The 23,459-nt window shown below is 41.9% G+C and overlaps 1 protein-coding gene across 14 annotated transcripts in view; it reads left to right on the top strand.

The window, feature by feature from the left end:
- The window catches only part of LOC140209797 (multiple C2 and transmembrane domain-containing protein 2-like), a 485,848-nt gene that overhangs the window by 322,079 nt on the left and 140,310 nt on the right, over positions 1 to 23,459 (top strand). For all 14 annotated transcript variants that reach the window (XR_011889071.1, XM_072278281.1, XM_072278276.1 and 11 more), the window contains one exon: positions 906 to 1,025. Coding sequence is in view for 13 of the 14 variants with exons in the window: in XM_072278281.1 (XP_072134382.1) it covers positions 906 to 1,025 (120 nt within the window). In the remaining variant the exon portion in view is untranslated. The remainder of the gene's footprint in view (positions 1 to 905; positions 1,026 to 23,459) is intronic.

Here is a 23,459-nt window from a genome sequence, read left to right as displayed (position 1 = left end):
TCCTTTCCAATGCCAAGGATTGCCAAGGAAAGCCTCCTTGCCAATGCCAAAGAGAGCCAAGGAAAGCCACCTTGTTAATGTCAAGAATTGCCAATGAGAGCCTCCTTGCTATTGCCTAGAAGTGCCAAGGAGAACCTCCTTGCCAATGCCTGGAAATGCTAAGGAAAGCCTCCTTGTCAATGAGTTTGATCTTTATGGTAAGAGATAAAGGGAGTTTATTTTTGTAATTCTGACATAAAACTTTGCTTTAAATCTTCACTACTGACCATCGCTGGCTTCGGTCTGAGCTTGAGTTGGGTATTTGGAATCAAATTCTTCCTTCCCTTCCAGAACAAGAAGTGTGAAACATGGAGAAGGAAAGATTAATGAGGAAAGGTTAAAAACTTTAAGGTATCCAATTGCAGGGGACATTTTCACTGCTTGCATTCACACCTGATGGCCACTCAGATCATGGGATTCATTGTTAAAGTTGTGTGGAGAAATGAGGCAAAATTTGTTTCATTCTCATGCATTTATATCATTCCTCTTCTGATGCTCCAGTGAATTCCATCATAGCTCATGGAATATTTATTGGACAAATGCAACCAGTTGTACTGTATGCAGCAAGTTCCCACGAGCAGTGTGATAATGACTTGATAATCTGATTAATTAATTGATCATGGGATAAACATAGAGGGATTCTCCCCTGCTCCTTCAAAGGGATGAGAGAAGTTTCAGTTTAACATTTCATCCACTGTCTGAAAGAGAGTTTGAATTATGGGTGTGTGGAAAGCCCCAAACTATGTTCCTGCCTATTCTTCATATTGAGTCACTGTTGCTTGAGAAGCAAGATGCTGCTGTTAGACAGTACAAGATCTATTGTACAATTCAGCAGCGTGACAATTGTTTTTGCTTGATGTTTGCAGGTATTAACCAGGAATCTTAGACGAGTCCGGAATATCACCAGGACCTTATGGAGCACAGTCTGTTATGTTCAGAGCTGTTTTGAGTGGGAATCTGCTCAGAGAAGTTTAATAGCCTTTATGGTAGGTCGTATTTTTCTTTTCACTAGTTTGCATTTCACAAGAAGTTCAGAGCTCTGTTCAATAATGGTAGCAAACAGAACAAAAGGAAGATTAGAACACTGCCTTCAGGCTGAGTGCAGTATCTTCCTGCTGTAAATCTCTTTGTCTCCAATACACAATGATCTCTGTTAAATAATGTACATATTTATGTATCCTTTATTTATAGAGATAATTCATAAGGCTTCCTCTCCTCTTTATAATCCTGGGTTTCAGATGGATTTTGAATGAAATGCTTACAAAAAGGAATTATTGAGAACTCCTGGGAATTATCGTAATAATTTTCCTTGAAGGCACAAGGGTTGATTGTCAGATTTGGATTCAGATTTATTTATCACATGTACATGCAGTGAAAAACGTCGTTTGTGCTAACAACCAACACACCTAAGGGTATGCTGGGGGGCAGCCTGTCAGTGTTGCCACACGTTACAGTGCCAACACAGCACGCTCATCATGCTCAGCAGAACAACACACAACACAACACAACCGAACATGCCAAGTGACAAAGTTACATGGCAAATCAAGCTGTTTTTCATCCTCCAGCAGGCACGTGGATTTGCAGATATTGCACTTTTGAATATTCTCCCCTCCCCACCAAGAACTTGCAGAGATTCGCAGCCTTGCTGTTCCAGCCATTGGGCCTTGACTTTTGGTCTGGATTCCCAATTGACCTCAGGGCTTCAGTTTGGACTTCTGGTTGACCTTCAGGCTTCAACCTTCAGTATCGACTCAGGACTTGCCAATGATGAACAATAAGGACCTTGGATGAGGGCACACAATCCAGATCTTAAGTTCTGGATTTGCCAATGGATTTATTGATGGAACTAGTGCGAGGTGCTCATAAATCCATTGAGAGAAGGTCATTTCCCAACTTTGGTTGCTGACCCTGCTAGCCCTCAAAGGCAGCTTGGATATCCTTCTGGTATTTTTGTGATCAATTCTTCAAAATGCAACTGGATTCTGGCCACAGGCATCCAGTTATTGCTTGAAGCCCCTGGAACACGCATGCCTCTGTAGTTTCAAGGGATGTTACAGGCAAAGGGAATACAAATCCGCCTTGTTAGGGGGAGCTGGAGTTTCTGAACCTCACTGAAATAAGGTGGGCTGCAGGAGGCATGCAACCTTCCCCTAGGTCCTCTTGCCTCACTCTGCTAGAGGAATATATCTTAGGACTAATAGATGCCACCTCCTTAGGGATGGTGAAGTACATAATCTTCAGTGACTTTGTAAAGAACAGCTTTTTTTTTGCAGCACGGTAGCAGGACATTTTTTTTATTTAGAGATACAGCATGGTAACAGCCCTTTCATGCCCAACGAGCCCGTGCAACCCACTTACACCCATTTGACCAATTAACCTCCCAATGGTACACAAGAGAACAGTTGCATATTTCATCATCCTAGGGTCAAATTTACCTACATGTGATACTTGCTGTAAACCCAACAACTTGTTGACCCAAATTGTGCCCACATTTGGCCTTTATTATCAGATTTTTCAACAATGAGTATTTTTGCAGTGATCTGATCGTGAAGGGATGATAACGCATTGGATAAGAGCCAATGTGTAAGCAATGATGTGATAATACCAGCTTTTTTTAAACATATATTTTTGGTGAAGAATAAGTTTTGGCAAAGAGACTGTGAGAACTCTGGTTGTTTTGAAATGTTGATGCAGCTGATCACCAGAGAAACGGTCATACAGCATTGAAGCAGGTTCTTTAGCCCAGCTCGTCAAAGATGAGAGTGTTGCCCAGTGAGTTAGTCCCAGCTGCCCACATTTGGCCCATAGCCATCTGAGCCTCTCCTATCCATGCACTTATCTAAGCAACACACATCAAAGTTGCTGGTGAACGCAGCAGGCCAGGCAGCATCTCTAGGAAGAGGTACAGTTGACGTTTCAGGCCGAGACCCTTGGGCCTGAAACGTCGGCTGTACCTCTTCATAGAGATGCTGCTTGGCCTGCTGCGTTCACCAGCAACTTTGATGTGTGTTGCTTGAATTTCCAGCATCTGCAGAATTCCTGTTGCATGCACTTATCTATATGGCTTTTGAAAGTTTAATATTGCTAAGATACCCTCAGTTTAACTCCCTCCACAGAGTATCATCTTGGGTTCTGTGCTCAAATTCCTAGTGTGTATCTGGAGTCCACAGGCTTCGGATTCAGAGGTGAGAGTCTTAAGCAGTGGTCTGAGGTGAGCCTGACTTTTGAATTTAGGAATATTACAGTCAAAGTATTGTAGGGCAGTAGGAGTTGTAATATTAACGCCAACAGTTTGGATATGTGTAAATGCTAAGTTCTAAGCTCTGTAGACTAGGAATCAATTGGCATGGCCCTATGCAGTCCTATGGGAAACAGATGAATGGGTTGAAACCATAACCAAGGGAGTTTAGAAAAATGAGAAACAACTTTATTTAAACACAAAGCTCTGAAGGACTTATCAGATAACTTCTAAAAGGCTATGTTGGAATGCAGAACTAGGAAGCAAAGTTTCTGAATAAGAGGTTCATCATTTGATTTGTAGGTGAGGAAAAACTTCTTTCTGATGGCCATGTACCTTTGGAATTCTCTGCCACAGGGAATTGCAGAGTCGGAACCATTGCCTACTGTCTGTTTCAATATTCAGACTTATGGTCTGTGGGCAGTTGATGGTATTCTGTAACAGGAGGAAAATGTTGAGGCCAAGATCAGGTCAACCATAATCTTATCAAACAACAAGTTAGTCTTGCCATGAGTGTCCAGATCTAACTATGGTGCTTGTTCCCATACCCTGCCCCTCTGCCACTCCAGAACAAATGTTCTCGTAGCAAGTGTCCTGCTCTACTGGGAATGACAGCTTTACGAGCTCCTAGCATGTTGCAAGGCCCTGCGACATGGTAGGATCAGGACCTGCCATGGGGCTGGTGCTGTCATGCTTGAGATTCAAACATGTGATACTTTGCATGTTACATCTGTCGAGGTATTTCTGCCTGATGCCTTGTACTGGACTGTGTAGCATATCCTCCATCACCAAGCACAATTCCACATGCTTAGCAAGTTGCTAGGCAATATTTTCACAAAATTAGGGCTGGATAGTTTTCCAGAGCTTGTTTTGGCAGTCTAGTAACCTGGATTGCAAAGTGTCATGGTTGCCTCTGCTACTCGATGTTGTACATTTTCACTGTTGTAGATGTTCAATTACAATGAACATGTCAAACCCTAGTTAGCTTGAATAGTCATGACGTTCACATGATGAGAGTTTCTAAAGTGGTTGAAGAGAACGGTGCAAGAATTTATTTTATTTAACTTTTTCAACTTTTACTTATCAGCTCTTTCTTTTTCCAAGTTCTGAGAAAGAGTCCCAGACCTGAATCATTTACTGTCATAATATACCATCAAGTCAACTGTCCTTAATAACATTACTGCTGTGGGAACCTGTATTGTGCTTTTGGCTCCATTTTCCCAACAATGCAACTGTGAACACGCTTCAGAGTGCCAGAACAGTTAGCGGAGAGGTTGTGGAGACAGATGTTGTTAAGACCCCAGACAACGTTAGGAACCACAAGGTAGAGCATGGTGCGACTAACGTCCTGAGCAGTGTATATTTCAATGCAAGGAGTATCATAGGAAAGGCAGATGAGCTCCAGGCATGGATCAACACCTGGAACACAACACAAGCAAACAGTCTTTTTCCACTGAAGTTGGGTGGGACTACAATCAGAAGTTATGCATTAAGGATGAAAGGTGAAAAGTTTAGGGGGAACATGACGGGCAATTCCTTCACTCAGAGGGTTGTGAGAGTGTGGAATGAGCTGTCAGCTCAAGTGGTGCATGCGAGCTGGACTTCAACGTTTAAGAGAAGTTTGGATAGATACATGGATGGTAGGGGTATGGAGAACTATGGTTCCTGTGCAGGTTGATGGGAATATGCAGTTTAACTGGTTCGGCACAGACTAGTTGGGCCAGAGGCCCTAATTCTCTGCTGTACTTTTCTATGACTCTATGACTGTATATTTCCTCAGCACCTGAACAATTGAGAAATTGTAAACACGAGGAAATCTGCAGATGCTGGAAATTCAGGCAACACACATAAAAGTTGCTGGTGAATGCAGCAGGCCAGGCAGCATCTCTAGGAAGAGGTACAGTCCACGTTTCGGGCCGAGACCCTTTGCCCTGACCCTTCGGCCCGAAATGTGGACTGTACCTCTTCCTAGAGATGCTGCCTGGCCTGCTGTGTTCACCAGCAACTTTTATGTGTGTTAATTGAGAAATTGTGGCAGGGTCCCTCCTTTCAATCTTTCTTTATAAGTCAGGTCCTCCAGTCCCAATAGATTTTGATTTTAGCAATCTATAAACAGATGTTAATTTATTACATGCTTTGAAGCTTTCTAGTCTATGTTAGAGACTGTTTTTGCAACTTCATTCAAATGGGAAGTCATTCTAGACACCCTGGTTAATGATCATGAACTGTTAAGTGACAGATTTATGCACATAACACACAGACTGCTGGAGGAACTCAGCAGGGCTGGGAACATCTATGGAGGGAAATAAACAGTTGACTCTTCCAGCTGATACACTTCATCAGGACTGGTAATAAACCTTTCTGTGTATATTCCAGCACCTGCAGAATCTCCTGTGTCTCAGACTTGCGCCTGTAACTTGCTAGGAACCAGTAATGCAATTCTAAAATCAGCTCTCAGGAGATGACAGTTTTATTCAAACAAAACAACTATTTGTTTTAACAATCTTGCTGTATTAGTTGGCTATATTTAAGGACTGTAAAAAAATTTTTGATTTTTAAACTCTCAAGCTTGTGCCAGTTTACCGGAGACTTTAGATGTAGGAACGTCCCTTCTCAATCAGTGCAACATCAAAGTGTGACATCCTACTGTTGAGTTATGGGCACCAGTTATCCACTGTGAGATTACACCACTTGTAAGACCATAAGACATCGGAACAAAATTAGGCTATTCGGCCCATTGAGTCTGCTCCGCCATTCCATGTTGGCTGATTTATTATTCCGCTCAACTCCATTTCTCTTGCCTTCTCCCCTGTGACCTTTGACACCCTCATTAATCAGGAACTTATCAAGCTCTGCTTTAAATATGCCCAATGACTTGGCCTCCACAGCCATCTGTGACAATGAATTCCATAGATTTACCACCCTTGGGCTAAAGAAATTTCTTCCCATCTGGGTCCTAAAGGGATGTCCTTCTATTCTGAGGCTATGCTCTCTGGACCTAGATTCCACTACTGTAGGAAGCATCCTCTCCATATCCACTTTATCTGGACCTTCCAGGTGATACATACCTCAACTAAGCCAAATTACAACTCACTGTGTGAGATAAAGAACAGAGAAAGCAGATGAGGTATTCAAGATATAATCAAGAGAGGAGATGGTTGATTTTAAAGTTATTACAGAATAAAATACAATTTAACATTAGCAATATTTTACAGAAAGGATCACAGGTTTTTTGCTTTAAGCATATAGTGCAGTTCCTTAAGAATGCAAGTCTTTTTTTTAATAGAATTTGATACAAATATAAATATATAGGATTTAGATATCCTGACCCACACTCCAGTCCAGAAGGTGATGGTACAAAGTACAAGGGAAATTTTATTATTAAAGTATGTATACATCACCATATATAACTCCGAGGTAATGCACCTTAAACCTGTTTGCCAACCACCATAAAACTTCAGGAGAAGAAAGAGGCTGAATGCTTAACTCCAGGGAGCATGACATCATCTACCCCAGTGAGAAATAAATCACAATGGCACACCAAGTGTAACAGCAATAACTTGCCTTTTTATTGCATTCATAACGTAGCCGGATATCACTTAGTGTGCAAAGTTGACTCCAAACTACATAAGATATTAGGGAAAATGATCGCAAGATTGGTGAAGGAAGTTGATTTTAAGGATGGGAGAAAGACAGAGAAATTTTAGGAGGAAAATCCAAAGATTGATTAAAATCTGGAATGAAGGAGATTAAAGAGAGCCAAGCTGAGCTCTCATGATTGTAAGACTGAGGAATTGAAATCGGTTTATTATTGACATCTGTAATGAGATACAGTTATAAACTTTGGTTTGCATGCCATCCACAGAGATAATTTCAAAACATTAAAGATGTCAGGGTAGTACAAAAGGAAAAGTAATAATAGAATACAGAATATAGTGTTAAAGTGACAGGGAAAGTGCAGTGCAGGTGGGTAAATAAAATATAAGGGCCACAAAAAGGTAGGTAATGAGATCAAGATTTCATCTTTATCAGACAGTAGATCATACAAGATCTGAAGGTTTTAGGATTGAGGAATTAGAATTAGTTTATTAGTTTCACGTCCACTGAGATATATTGAAAAACTTTTGTTCATGTGTAATCTGGAATGATCATTCCAAGCATTACTTTTTTGAGGAAGTAAATAAGAAAACAGAACACTGAACAAGTATTAAAGTTACAGAGAAAATGCAGTGCAGGTAACAAGTAAAGTGCAAAGGCTGACGGGGTAGAAAGGAAGATCATGAGCTCATTTTTTTTTTAGCTTAAAAGGTCCATTCAAGAGTCTGATAACAGAATTGTAGCATTAATCATGCCCAAGGTTGGTGTTCCACCTTAACTTCCCAAAGTTGAAACTTCTCATGCACATTAGCCTGTTTAATTGTGTTCTGAATAACATCCCTCCACCAGTAAATGCTCCAAGCTAGTTGTGCCCTGGTCTGGTCTGGTCAGGTCAGGTTGAACACCTGAGAATCAGTTGAAAAGTTCACACTGTGATTGGTGATTTTTTTTTTTGGTTTTGGTTGCAGAATCAAGGCTGGAGGTTAGCCGTGACCCTATTGAATGGTAGAGCAGGCTTGAGATGGTGAATGACTTTCTCCTGTTCCTTTGCCACATTTTAAATAACCACAGACTATTTTAAATATTTAATCATGGTTTTGTTTTCAGTGGAGGTAAAACTCAATGCAAAGGTTCATGTTGAAAGTGGCTTTATTTATTGTTGTTGCTTTAAGGTCCGTTGCTCTCATAATAGATCATTAACTGCCTGTTCAGCAGATTACAGCCAAGCTGCTCTGTTGTGTATACTCAAAATGTAAAAGATATCTCTTCGCCAACAACTTCAGTATTTTTCTTTAGCACTGTCCACCTATTCTTCCTTGTCATCGTTAAACATTAGTGGAAATGAAATTTTGCAGACAACCTACACAACTGTCAGTAGTTCACCAAAGGCAGCACACTAACCTGTGCGTTAATTGAGCACAATAACATTAAATTATTGTCTCAGAAGGCTGATACCTTGAATGAACTATAGTCCCGTGGTGGAACTCCCCTTGTACCTAGAATTCCACACAGTGTGGCCTTGTCTCTTCAGCGACTGAGGTTTGATTGTCATTCTGCTCTGAAGCTGTCACTTTTATTAGTCGGACACATAGATCTTTTTTTCCCTGAGATGCATGTCAGGTGGTTTTCTGTTTTCCATTGTCTGCTGGGTCCTGCGGAAAGCCAGCTCTTTTCATTGTGGTTGGATGTGGGCGTGCTTGATGTGGGTAGGATGTAATTATATTCACTGCCGGTGATAGTTACAAGAAGGCTTTAGCGATAATGTAACTGCTGGAAAACTTCGCACAAAAACACAACTTGTGCTCTGGGATTTTTTTTTCATTTTGTGGTTTAGTGTAATGTGATTTTAATGCTGCTTTCTAGCAGGTCTCATCTGCATATTTTAATATGTGGATCCTTTAGGGCTCTTCGTACTCATCTTTTGTGAATGCAACCAAAATAATAAAAAGGCGCCCTCTAAGGCAACTCCATTGTGCATCAATGCAGTGTTTGGGTCGGTTCTCTGCTGCAAACTTGCACCACTGCCTTACAGAAAGGGTGAGCACTTTGCTCCTGCTGACCCTGGGGATTATTCACCATGATTTAGCCCAGTTGGAGGGAAAATGTCCATTATCTGTTTCAGCTTGGTTTGGTTCGGGTTAGCACAACACCATGGTAACTGCACACGACTCAGATTATTGTGCTGATAATAAAAGATGAAGCCTTGTTTGTAATAGCTGAACTGAATATACTTGCCAAGGTTATGGTATTGATCAATGAAAATATTGTGTTATCAAAATCCAGTAGTGTAGCTATATTGCCTGTTATTCTCCTCTTATCTCAGCTCTGTTCTTCACATTTCATAATGCTGTTTTTGTTGCTCAGTCCTCTGTCTCCTTCCTTCCATTCTCTGTCCCTCTTTAAATTGTTGCGTCTCCTCAATTTCTCTACTCTCCTCCCTTAATGGTGGATGGGAGCAGACATGGGACAGAATGAATATAGGATAGAAAATTAAGATAAACAACAGTGATCAAGAAATTTGGTGCCCTCTCCAAGGTAGTCAGAAATGGATAGGTAACGAATGGAGATTTTGAGTTATTGGTGAGAATGGAAACCAGTGAGTAGAGGGTGCAGGGAATAGTTGCGGGAATTGGGACAGAGCCAGGCTGATTGGAATAGGGTGGCAGAGGTCAATGTGCTGGGAGAGGTGGTACCATAAGGTGAGGATTGAGGTCAGACAGAAAGTACAAGTTATCTTATTGGAATCAAGTCGAACAATGCATTGTCCCGTAATGTGTGGCAGCTACAAACTCAACCATTCCTGTAAAAGCAGCACGCTTAAAGAATGTCATTTGATGGGCATCTACCAGGAAACTGTGTCAAAGACCAAGTAAGACTCAACTAGGAAGTGTTTGATGGAAGTGATACAAAACAGCCCAGAAATGGTTAACTCAGTAGTGATGCCCTCTTTAGTCAAATAAAAGTGAATAGATTTACAAACGGTAGTAATGCATGTTCAGTCAGTTTTTGGAAAAAAACAGCATTTTTTTCAAGCAATGCTACTGCTTCTTGGGGTATAAATGACTAAGACCTTGCTTAATGGCATAAAAAAAGGTTGGGAACCCCTGAATATGGTCCATGTTGGCTGATAGTTTGACATCAGGGTACAGATGAGGCTTCTATTCAAAACTGCAGAAACAGGACACATAGAATTTCAAGTGGTTTTGAGCTTGTAGAGTGGGATTCAGCAATGTACGTGGGAGTAGGGTAGGGTGGTGAATGGTGTTGGAACGGAGAGTTGTGGGCACCGCATTTTTAAGTTTCCTCAAAGTTTTCACTAAATTGTATCTTCTTTTTAGTACGATGGCATAATCTGACTAAATGTGACGCACAATACGTGATCAATCCTGACCAGTGGTTGAAAACCCATGTTCTACCCGTCTTCAACCTGGCTCACTTTCAGATAGTGTTTAAAAAGGGCAACCTGCTGGAGTGGCCCAGTGGTCGAGCCGCATCTGTTGGTGAGGTGGAGGGAGGAGAACTAAGAGGGGAAGGGATTGTTTGCATTTTGAGTCAATATTTCTGTATCAAGGTTGAAACGTTCCTTTCCCCCACTGATGCTGCTTGACTCACTGAGATTGTCCACCAACATGTTTCTTTTTGCCCCAGATTCCAGCATCTGCAACTTCATCTCCTTCTTTCCATCTCCTTCTTGCCTCCCATCCACTTTTCTCCCATTGTCCTCATCCACTGCCCTGGTCCCTTTGCCCATTGCCCGTGAATGTCTCAACTGCAGCTTGTGACCACAAATGCTAATTTCTCTGTTGTTCCTCTCACTTACCTCAAAGCTTTACTTTGCTAGCTAATTTGGACCTTGACTTGTTTACATCCTGCTTTCCTATTATGCCTACTGTCTTTACTCCTCTGTGAATTTATTTCCAAACCCTTGCCACTTAAATGCACCCTCAGAGTTTAGTTAATCTCATCTTCTGGTTTCTATACTGTTCTCTATCTTACCCTTACCCCCACCCATTATGCTGAATCTAACTCCTCATGCCTCTCTCAAAACCTTTAACCTCTGGACATTCTAAATTTTATTCATAACTTGCCACGTCATTTTGGCTTTCTGCAGGTCTACATTCTCATTTACATGGACAGCTTCATCCCCCTCCACACATATCACACACATCTTGACACATATCTCATTCTCCTGATATCACATGCATGCCGGGTACTTCACACAGATACCTCCTGTCTTTCCATGGGCAAATGTGATTATTTATAACTGTTAACTTATGTTGCAAGGTAATGACCTATTTGCAATCAAAGACTATTTAAGAATTAATAATCTATTTTCATTACCTCACACTTTATATTGCAAGAGACCAACTGCACTTCAAACCAAAATGATAAAGACAAGAAAGTCTGCAGATGCTGGAAATCCAAAGCAACATACACAGGATGCTGGAGGACCTTAACGGGTCAGGCAGCATCTATGAAAATGAAGAAACCATCGACAATTTGGGCCAGAATAAGAAGGGGAAAAATGCCAGAATAAGAAGGTGAAGGGAAGGGAGAGAAGCTAGCTGGAAGGTGAGAGGTAAAGCCAAGTGGGTGGAGAAAGGTCAAGGGCTAAGAAGAAAGGATCTGATAGGAGAGTGGACCATAGAAAGGGAAGGATGAGGGAACCCAGGGGGAAGAAATAGGCAGGTGAGAAGAAATAAAAGGTCAGGGCGAGGAATAGAGGAAGTTGGGGGAGAGGGTGAAATTTGGTTATCAGAAGGAAAAATTAATATTCATGCCATCACGTTGGAGGATGCCCAGACGGAATATAAGGCTTTCTTTCAGCTAATGTACAAAAAGTTAATCTAACAAAATGTTTTAGGCAAAACTTTGCTGAAATTTGGCAACATTGAATGCGCAGAAGGCAGAGACTTCACAGAAAGAATTACTAGTGGTACATGTATAATTTTAGTCATTTAATAATAGTTTACTGACACAAAGCTAAATATGGATTACAGGAAACAGAAACTGCGTGGCTCTTGAATGCAATCAGAGCATTCGCTCTCTTCTGTTTTATAACTTCGTAATTTCTCAGTTGACAGACAGTTCATGAAATGTAAAGTGGGTTAGTTTGCCAAACCCAGCAAACTACAAGCCCCTCTCAGAAGACTGCACTTCCTCACTCAGCATATGCATCCTTATTCTCATTACATGTCTCAGACCAGATGCTACTGATCTCCTCGTTGCACTTGGTAGCTTGAAAAGAAGTGGGTACCTTCTCGCAGTATCACGAAGGTGTTTGGAAATCTTACATGGCTTTTGGTGCCCAATAGCCCATAAAGATCATTCTTCTGATGTTTATAAAATTGTGAATATCTGGGTATTTTCAACACAATGCACAGGTTGGCTGTCGTGCTGCACATTTCAGCACTTCATAAATAGTTTCTTGGCAGTGAAGTGCTCTGGGACACCCAGATGATGCGGAAGGCTGCAGATAAATCCAAGTCCCTTCTCCCTTTAATCTAGTTCACAGAATTAGCAATCACAAGATAGATCTGGATCATGATTCCTTTGGCCTGTTTCCAGTCTTGCTTCTTGAAAGCAGAGGGTGATATAGAATCTGGGTGATGAAATTAATCATGGATGGAGCTACGTCATTTAAAATCACATAGACCAGAATCCATTTGCGTCATAAAGATGAACACCAACTTCGCTGGAGCCTGCCTGTTTATAGGAAGGGTGAGGATGCGATCAGGCAGAAAGAGATGCAGCACAGTAGTCCAATACTATTACAGCAGCATCTAGCCAGTTTGACTCCCTCTATCTGTAAGGTAGAGGTTGATAGGTGCTTGATTAGTAAAGACACGGTCAAAGGTATGGAATAAAGGCAGGAGAAAGGGGTTGAAGGAGATAATAAATCAGCCATGAATGAATGGCAGGGCAGACATGATAGGCCAAATGGTCTAATTCTGCTTCCATATCTTTAAAAAAAAAGCACTCTGAGCTTTAAACCTCAACCACTGACAGTTGTCAGTTCAGAGCACAGAAATATCAGAACCACCAGCACTTTACCTTTTACATGTAATGTTTGTTTGCTATCTTCTCTGAAGCTCCTTTTTATTAGATTCTTTCGGGAGGTTTGACAGTGTTGTACTGTGAACCCACAGAGTTTTTTTTGTGTGTGGCTTGTATAAAACTTCCAAGTGGTGTTGTGCATCTCTGCATCTCACTCAAGATTTACAACACAGAAACAGACCCTTTGGCCCAGTTGGTCCATGCTAACCAATTGTCCATCAAAGCTAGTCCCATTTTCCAGCACTCAGTAAAATCACCAATAGAATAAACCTGAGCTTCATTCCCAGGAGGGAACTGGTGATGGCGTCTGACCAGGGTCACTCTGAGCACTACTTGCTCTCCTTACCTTTGTTTCTGGAGGGGTAGATATCACAGCTTTCATTGGTCATCCTTCATGCAATTTAAACTTGCCTGCTTAGCCAATTCACGAGCCTTTCTACGAGCAATATATTGTTGAGTTTAAAAATGCTGGAACTCTTTGCAGATCAAACAATATTTGTGAAAAGACAAGCAAAATTAAAGTTTAAACCATTGGCTTAACATTTCTCCAGATGAGCTCTCCATATTCTTCATATTTCTGAATTTCATAGAAGATTCATCCCACACTGATGGTCCTACTCCCATCAGTGAGGAGGCTACATAGCAACCATGCCAGGACCACCAGACTCAAAAACAGTTACTTTCCCCAAAAAGTAAGGCTGATCAATACCTCTACCCACTAAGCCACCCCTTCACATCTCCAACCCCCACTACTTTATTATATCTTGGCAGTCACCTTATGTAGAGGAGGCTATGGACTGGCGTGTAGGAATGAGAATGGGAAGTAAAATTAAAATGGGCCACTGCGAGATCCCACTTTTACTGGCCGGCGGAGTGTAGGTGCTCAGCGAAGCAGTCTCCCCATCTACGTCAAGTCTCACTGATATTCACGAAATAGTTTTCCAGTCTACGTCGGGTCTCACTGATAATCATGAAGCAGTCTCCCAGTCTAAGTCAGGACTCACAGATGCATCACCAATAATGGGTGCCACCCATTTTAATTCTACTTCCCATTCCCATACCGACATATCTCTCCATGGCCTCCTCTACTGCCACAATGAGGCCATACTCAGGCTGGAGAAGCAGCACCTTCTATTCCATCTGGATAGCCTCCAACCTGATGGCATAAACATTGATTTCATGCCCTTCGATGGCCTTCTGTCCCCTCCTATCAGATTCCCTTCTCCATCCTTTTATCTCTTTCACCAATCAATTTCCCAGCTCTTCACTTCACCCCTCCCCTTCTCCTGGTTTTACCTCTCACCTACTACCTTGTATTTCTTCCTCCCCTCCCCCCACCTTCTCACTGTCACTTTTCATCTTTTTTTCTCCTGTCTTGATGAAGGGTCTCAGCCCAAAACGTCGACTGCTTACTTTTTTCCATAGGTGTTGCCTGGCCTGCTGAGTTCCTTCAGCATTTTGTGTGTGTGGCATGGTTAAAGAAGCCATTGCATTGAAATGTTTGAAGTGTTCTGATGGTTAGGTCTTGTTCTAGTGCAAGTGGAAAATATTAACATTTGAATGTAAGAAGTCCGTCCATTGGGAATTGATTTATCAAAAACTGGATGGAGAAAGGAAAACTGTTCATACCCAGCAACTCAACAACATGCTAGAGGAACTCAGTCAGTCAGGTAGCATCTATTGGAGGGAAATAAACAGTCGGCATTTTGGATTGAGACCCTTCAGTTGGACTCAAACAAAGATCTTGGCCCGAAATATGAGCTGTTCATTTTCCTCTATGGATACTGTCCGACCTGCTGAGTTCTCAGTACTTTGTGTTTGATTTCGAACATCTGCTGAATCTGTGGTGTTTTTTCATCACACTTGTCCTAATGGGCTAGGCTGGGAGCCCAGTGGGGAAGATGGTGAATAGGCCCTCTTGAATATGGCATTTTCCTTCTATTCATTCAATCATGCTTCACCACAACTACCAGTATTTGTATCAGAGATGAACAATGAGAGATTATGTAGACTCAAGCTAAACTTGTGCCAACTCTGGCATCTGCTACCAACATATTTTATCAGTATTAACTCCTGTGCGCCCCATAATCTTAATTTACTATTCACTGCGCACTGATTATGACTCAGCCAGAGATGAAGTGCTAACTACATCATGATGCTGGAAAGTATAGTAGAAGTTGATTCCGTACCACCTTTGAACAGGGTAAGTAATGTGTGATTGCAAGGGAAGAAAATTGGAGTGCTATCACAAAAGAGGATGAAAGAGAATAGTTTTTCAATAATTAGAACAGTTACAACTGGCCAAATATTGACTTCATCCTGTTATTTGAAACCAAATGTGAGTCAATATCCTTGTAGTCATGGGATATTGCATTAAACACCACATGCTGGACATGGGAATAGGTTTGGGAAGTTGGCTCAGTACATCCACAGTTTTTTTTACTGGTAAAGATCTCAGCCTTTGAAGACCAGTCACAAATTTTCCTTTATATCTGAGTAATCTAAATTCCTTCAGAGTTCTTTAAGATGAAGAAAAAGTGGATTTTGCAGGCTTCTTTTCGAATGGAACAAAATGTTGGAAGAACTCAGCAGGTCAGACAGTATTTATAGAGGGAAATGGAAAGACGATGTTTTGGTTTGAGGCCATTCATCTAGTCCAGATGAAGGGCCTTGACCCAAAACCTAGACTGAATACTGTATTCAATCCATCTGGCGTTTTCTGTGGTGTTCCAGATTCCAGTATCTCTTGCGTCTCCTTTTTGGACGGCTCTTTTGAAGTACCATTATTGTTCAGAAGATGGCAGTATAACCACATAAATCAAGCAGTGACTGCGTTGCTGAGGGTCACTGAACACAGCTTGGGAGGTAATGTGCGGCAGAGACTTTACAATGATCTGAGGCAACAAAAAGATAATAACTAGGCAAAAAAAATGCAACATCACCTTGTTAACTGAAAATACTGTTTACTTTCACAGGTGAGTTCTGTAAGCAGTCCCCTTGGCCTATTTCTGTTGATTGGAAGTTTTGATGTCACTTTCAGTCGGGCAGCCCCTGGTTTTACATGGGCTCAATAAAGTGTATTCAAGCGTGCAAAGGGCTTTGTTAGACTCCCTTGTGATTAAACAGAATGGGCAAATGGACCAGTTAAAGTTAAAGTCAACAAAATACAGCACTGATGCTGAGAAATCTGGCAACAGCCCGAGTTTTACCACTGAAGTTTTTTGTTAACCATCTGAATTTACAAAACAGTAGAGTTTCTGAAAGTACTGATTAAGTAGGCAGAGGTGCTTTACCTCAAGCATAATATGTCTGACACTTCAGACAGATATCTGTTTAATCATGGCAGTATTCCCCACCTTAGGGAGTCTTAGGGAGGTGTCAAGTTCAGTTCCTTCAAAGGGCTGGCATGAGCTTCATGGGCTGATGACCTCCTTTAAATTGACTCCAACTAAACTTTGAAAGAGAAGGCCTACTGTCCTTCGAGTGCATTGATCACAGTGGCACTTTGCCCATCAGCTTGCAGCCCCATCCACTTTGAACTGGGCAATCCGGGTATTCTCCACTAAGCTAAGTTTTTTGACCAGTAGCTGGAGGATGTGTTCAGAGAGCCAAGCCTCGTGGATTGCCCTGCAGTTGACAGAAAGTATAGATCTTTCCACTGAGGTAAGGGAATGCTTCTATCAATGTCCTCTAGCCAATGTTGCACTTACAAACATTGTGTGTTATGAAGCAAATCAAACATAGCAGTGTGTTTAAGGGCAATGTTATACAAAGGCCCAAAGAAGCTGAAAATACTCTGGGCTAGAGAGACCCAATATATTCAGCCAGCTCTGCTTCTCACTTTGGCCTGTGTAACCATGACCTGAAGTTACATCAGATTACAAGTGTTAGCCAAAGTCGAAGTGTGATTTCAATCAACTTTTTCTCAGTGTTATATTATTGAAATCCATCCACTGGAACATTCCAGTGTCTCCCTGGTACTTAGATCTGACCTTTAGATCTGGAGCTGAAAATTGGATTCGATTGAATAGTTCTTTTTGAACCAGCCTGGGTACAATAGGCTGAATGGCCAGCTTGTGATTTGTTTTTGACTCTGGTCAATGGATTGACTGTAAAGGGAGAATGGTCTGAAAAGCAAATGAATGCCCCTTGGGTCTGTGCCCTTTGGAGAATTTTGATATATCCATTTCAAGGAAAGAAAAATTTGATTTTTCCTTACAGCCTTCGGATGCTACAAACTGCACAGTACAAGGGACCATATCCTGCAGAGATCTATGTATGATGGTCAGAACAAGGGGAGCCCATATCGAGGATGAGTTCTTAATACAATGCCTTGCTTATTTATTCATTTATTGAGATACAATGCGGAGTAGGCCCTTCTGCCCCCTTCGTGCCTCCCTGCCCAGCAATCCCACAATTTAATCCTAGCCTAATTGTGGGACTGTTTACAATGACCAGGTCTTTGGACCGTGGGCGGAAACTGGAGCACCTGGAGGAAACCCACGCTGTCACAGAGCTACAAAGCTCTTACAGGCAGTGGTGGGAATTGAACCCTGGTCACCTGTACTATAAAGTGTTGTGCTAACCACTACACTACCATGCCACCCTTAAATGCTGGTACCTCTTCTGATGTGGCTAACTCTCTGTACTGCACTGCAGCAGTCTAGGTTTTTACTGAGACATTAAAATGATACCTATATGACAATGACTTCACATTAATTAAGGAGCTTGGTACATTTCTATGAAATTTGCCTTTGTACGTAGTTCTATGTTTTAACCCATTTATTTCATGATTAACCCTTCTAAAATCTGAGATAATTTGAATTGTCCGTCAAAGCTTATTGTATGAGCTTTTCTTTGTAAACTTGATGCTTTTTGCAAAAAACCAAGCACTATCAAAACAAAAGAAAACTTCTAGAAGTAACTTAATTGAGCAAATAAAATATTTATTTAGTTCAGTGAGTGAGATCTTATAGCTTGTGTGAGTTGCTTTCAAGCTTCCTCAGCAAGTGTTTATACAGCAGGAGAGCATTTGCTCACAGATGTGTTTCGTGTTTACAATAGGCCTTTCTAACAGTCTTTGCAATCAATTAAAAAGAGTGTCATAAAGGGCACCCACCATGCAAGGACTTTGGAAACCCACTGTGCTCTTTCATTCCTTAATAAGAGTGTGTAGTAAAGGCTGCCAATTCCAAATCAGAGACCGACGGTGAGAAACTGGGCCCCACAAAGCCTATTATTTGACTCCCTCGAGGTCCAAAATGGCGCCTGCGCTACGTGGGTGCTTTTGAGGTGAGTTGCTCCGGACACTGTATTCCAGGGTGGCAGTGTCTGTTAGTGATGCAGCGATCTACATGTCGTGCACAATTATGCAGAACAGGCGGTTCATGACATTAATCAATATGCAATACCGATTTAATCCCAGTCCTTCCAGCCAAAGGCTCCAGTAGCCATTAACTTTTCCATACTAAATACGCATTCTAAACTCTTCACTTCTGTATTCACACCATCCACCCTAACTACATTCCCACATCAGCACTAAGTTTAAAAGAATCATCCTTTACTTGTTGACAAAATTTTTCTGTTTCGAGCCTCTGAGAGATTGGAGAAGGGCTGCACGTGTTTATGGCGAATGGTTTACTTCAGGATTTTGCCTCACCTTTAAGGCTTCAGTGTATCAAGTTGCTTCTGGTAAAGATGCATTCAGAGTTTTTCCCTTTGAATATGGCATAGTTGGGAGAATAGGATTCAAAGTTGTTTATTGTCATTCGTCACTACACAAGTGTGAAGAAAAATGAAATGATTCTTGCTCCGAAGCACAAGCACAGTGTAACACAACACTGTGCAAGGGGCAGGGGTTGGAGAACTATGGAGGTGATGATCATTTACATGTTTGAGAGGACTGGCTTCTTACTCACTGTGAAGTCCTACCTCAAGTTGTCATGATCTTTGACCTTGATTATGGCCACTCAAAGGTACATTTAATATCAGAGTATGTATACAGTATACATCCTGAAATTCGTCCTCTTCACAGACATCCACAAAAGAAAGAAACCCCATGGAATGAATGATAGGAACTTCTAAGTCCCTGCCCTCCCTAGCAGAAGCACCGACCACCCATCCCACATACAAGCAACTGCAGAAGCCCCGAAGAGCCTTTTCTAACAGCCTTCTCAATGCACAAGGATTTGTTCTTGTACATTTTACTGATTCATATATATAATCTCCTCCTCGTAAGATTGTTGTGGACTTCGTAGATCCAGCATCTCAATGCCAAGGCATGTGCTGCATGAGTTCTGCAGCACTCTTTCATCAGGCCAGGAATCTTCAGCTGTTTCAACAGTGACTTCTTCCCACCATCAGGCGAATCGGCAGTATTTGCACTGATGCCCTCAATGTGAAATTACACTAAGTGTGGCCTGTTGCTGGTGAGTAGCTGGAGATGGTGATCATCTCCAATGGGAATGTCGAATCACCTATCATGGACAATCAGTGGCTTTATTGTTACCATCAGTAGGTCAAGAATCACAAGTGATCACAGAGTCAACTGGTCTGGCCACGTGAAACGGCAGCCACCAGTGTAGGTCAGAAGCTGTGTGTTTGGAGCAAGTGATACATTTCCTGACATCTGAAAGCTTTTACACCATTTTGAAGGTAACGAGTGCAGATCAAACAAAGCTCAGGAGGAATTCGGCATCATCCAGGCCAAAGCAGCAATTGTACCTCAACCACCACCATAAGCATTTTTCTCCACCACTAGTGCACCCTGACGATAATGTTCAGTCTGGCAGTTATTTTCCCGAGGCTACTCTGAGTACACCCATCAACCCCTCAACCTTTATCACCTAGCAGAAGAAAGGCAACAGATGATTTTGAATAGCAATACTGTTCTTTTCCCATTGAAATCCATACCATTCTGACAGGGAAATCTATCACTGTCCCCTCCTAGTCATTGAGCCGAAAGCCTGTAGCTCCCTATCTGACTGTATTTTGGGAATACTTCCACTAGAAGGACTGTGGTGGTCAAAATGAGGCTTGACAATATCTAAAGTGTCGAAGGAGGATGGGAAGGCTTTCAATTTTTAAATCCCTTTCCTTTGGCAACGATAGAAATTAACAGGAGGGTGGGTCAGACTTAAGTGGCATAGAGTTTAAAGATGTGGCTGAAACCTAATGGCTTGCCATCGTGTCACAAGAAGGTCATTAGCTTCCAGCTGTTCTCGTACACTGCATCATTCTTAGAGTTATCCTCTGCAATTTAATACCTGTTATGTGGAGTCACTGTAGAGGTGGCTCTCCCTAAGCTCATTTAAATAAAGGTAATGAAAGGAAGTCCATGAGAGAGACTGCAACTGAGCAGGATTAGGGTTATCAGCTCCTCGACAGCCCCAAACCAGATACTCTGCTGTAGCAGGAATCAATGGCACAACAAGTAGGGCCCTGCATAACACTCCCAATGACCTTGACCTAATCTTGACCTTTGACCCTTTCAATCTGGAATTTTTTTTCTTGTGACTGCATTAGTTTCACCCAAGCACTCCAGCTTCTTACAAATGCTGGGAGGACATACAGACTGGAGTATGTGTGTTCAATTGTCCCGTTTTTAACATCTAATCTGGTGGTCTGAGATAGCATGGCTTGTGGTGTAATTGGAGGATCATCCATCCCTAAAGGAATTTGAAAGCGTGTGTGTGAGATTTTCCAGTTAGGTCCTTTCAGTACAATTTGGAAAGTAATGGTGGATTCCTCAATTCCTGATAAATTAGTTGTAGTGACAGCGGGCTGGTAGCTTCCCTCCCTGATAAGCCCCACATGTGGCATTTCTGGAAATTTCCGTACAATCATGAAAGCAGTCTCTTCAGCCTCCTGTGTCTATAGCAACCATCAGACACTTATTTACATTAATCCTTTTTATTCCTGCCCAGATTTTACCACTCACGTGCACAACTGTACCATCAGCCCAGGCGCACCACAGGGCTGTGTGCTTAGTTCCCTGCACTAATCAGCTTATACTTATGATTATGTGGGTATGTACAGCTCTAGTGCTGTATCTAAGTTTAATGATGATGCTGCTGTTGTTGGGCGAATCAAGGGTGGTGACGGATCGGCATACAGGAGGGGGATTGAAAATCTGGTTGAATGTTTCCACAACAATAGCCTCTCACTGGATGTCAGTAAAACCAAAGACCTCATGGAAAGAAGAAGCCAGAGATCCATGAGCAGGTCCTCATTAGGGGAACGAAGGTCAGTGGCGCCTTCCTGCCAGCTTCAGCCAGTCTAGCCATGCTCCTCTGACCTCTCTCATTAACAAGACATGTTTTGCTCACAGAACTGCCACTCACTGAACTTTTTTTTAGCTCTTTTGCCCCATTCTCTGTAAACCTTAGAGGCTGTTGTGTGTGAAAATCCTGGAGATAAGCAGTTTCTGAGATACTCAAACCACCCCATCTGGCACCAACAATCATTCCACAGTCAAAATTACTTAAGTCACCTTTTGTCCCCATTCTGTTGTTTGGTCTGAACAACTGAAACTCTTGGTGTTGTGAGGCAGCTCTCTGGTGTCAGTGCCAACTTATTGTGGCTTTGGTAGAATTGATACCAACAGCTTTGTTTCTTTTGCAGTAGAGAGCAGTGGGCAGAGAATGTCCTTTCTGATCTTCTCAGTTCCCTGATTCAGTTGGCCTGTGGGCAATCTCATGGCACGGGTGCGCAGAGTGAAATGATTCCCCCTGTAGGAGTCAAGGAGGAACCTGGTGACTTGCTCCCTCGGCTGTTAGATACGTGTGGAAATCCTGGAGGAACATCTCAGGTGATAGTCAAAAATCTTTCTTTTGTCACGCCAGGAGAGAGGTAATGGTGCCTACTTTTCCATGAATCCAGTAGAGGACGGCCACTCTAGCTACACATCTCCTGACCTCTGCCCAGAAGCTTTTTCAGTTCAGTTGCAAAATATAAATTTCACTGGACAATTTCACTTGCTGAACACATAGCTTGTTTTAAATGGCACTGTCTGTCCTTTTTGCAGACATTCTCTCTTTTTAAAGCAAGCAAGCTCCACAGTACAGTAAGAAGCATAGCAATACCTTCTTGAGGGCAATTAAGAATGTCCAATAAATGCTGGCCTTGCTAATGACATGCTCATTCCAGGAATGAATCAAAAACTTGTTAGCTGAAAGAAATTTCAGGCATATCTCTTGAGTGATTGCTTGAGTCAATATTTTATGGACACTTGGTTGGGCGATTATCAGAGAGGTGCCTCAATTTATACTGTAAAAAGAAAGTTTGAAAATTACCTCAATAACTTTATTGGGTACGTCTTCCTTATTAACAGCAGGAGGGTTACATTTTGTAAGTTAGGTTGATAGACATTGAGTGCTTACTTAATGGTGGCTTGTAGAGCAAGGGTCTCTCAGCATGCTGATTACAGTGCAGCTTCATGGCAGTTGGAGTCTTTCCTGTATCGGGGGGGGAAAAAACACAAAATATTTCACCTGTTTCTGTGCCCTTACCCTTTTGGTCTCAAACTGCTTCTGTCACGGCTGATTGATGGATTTGGAAAGATTCTCCCAATGTGGTTTTAATTACACAGTGATGAAAATTAGTGACAAAAAAAATCTGATTAAAACTGAGCTGTAGTTGTGCAAACCAAGCTATGTGCACAAAGTTGGACTGTGCACTTGAAATGTGTGCATGTATGAAACTGATCCTGTGTGCTTAAAATATCGAGTGTATGCTCAGACACCATTGTATTTTTCTTTTATCTCCAAAGAAATAAGCAGTACTCAAATATTTCAGACTATTGATTGTGAGAATAGGAATTTGTATAAATTCATTTCTTCTGTTGCTGTTAAGATATGATCTATATTGTCCCTCTATAGTAAGAGCATCTCTTACCCACTCCAGCCAAAATGCAATTTTCCTGCTCTCGTTTGGGATTTAGGGTTAAGGGATCTGGCACAGTGGAGTTGAGGCCCTTATGGTCATATTTAATGCTAGGGTAAGCTCAAGTGGTCTAATGCTTCGCTTTTTCTTGTCTCTTGTATTCAGTCCCTGGCTCTGCAGTTCATTGGTCTTCAAGTATTCATCTACTTTCTAAACAGCCTCTCTACTCATAGAGTCACAGTGTACTACAGCACAGGAGCAGGCACTTCAGCCCCTCTAGGATGTGCCGAACTAGTATTCTGCCTGGTTTCATCTAGACCATAGTCCTCCATCCTCCTCCCATTTATGTACTTAGCCAAATTTCTCTTAAATGTTGAAATGGAACCAACATTCACCACTTCTTCTGGCAGCAGCTCATTCCACACTCTTACCTCTCTCTGAATAGTGTACTGGTTAGCACAATGCTTTACAGTACTGGTGACCTGGGTTCAATTCCCACCGCTGCCTGTAAGGAGTTTTTATGTTCTCCTTGTTGACTGCACGGGTTTCCTCTGGGTGCTCTGGTTTTCTACCACAGTCCAAAGACGTACCAGTTGGTAGGTTAATTGGTCTTTGTAAGTTGTCCTATGATTAAGCTAAGGTTAAA

Source organism: Mobula birostris, chromosome 14 (genome assembly GCF_030028105.1).
Source record: "Mobula birostris isolate sMobBir1 chromosome 14, sMobBir1.hap1, whole genome shotgun sequence".
NCBI lineage: Eukaryota > Metazoa > Chordata > Chondrichthyes > Myliobatiformes > Myliobatidae > Mobula > Mobula birostris.
Note: the sequence above shows the minus strand (reverse complement) of the source record. Positions and strands in the feature narration are given on the sequence as shown.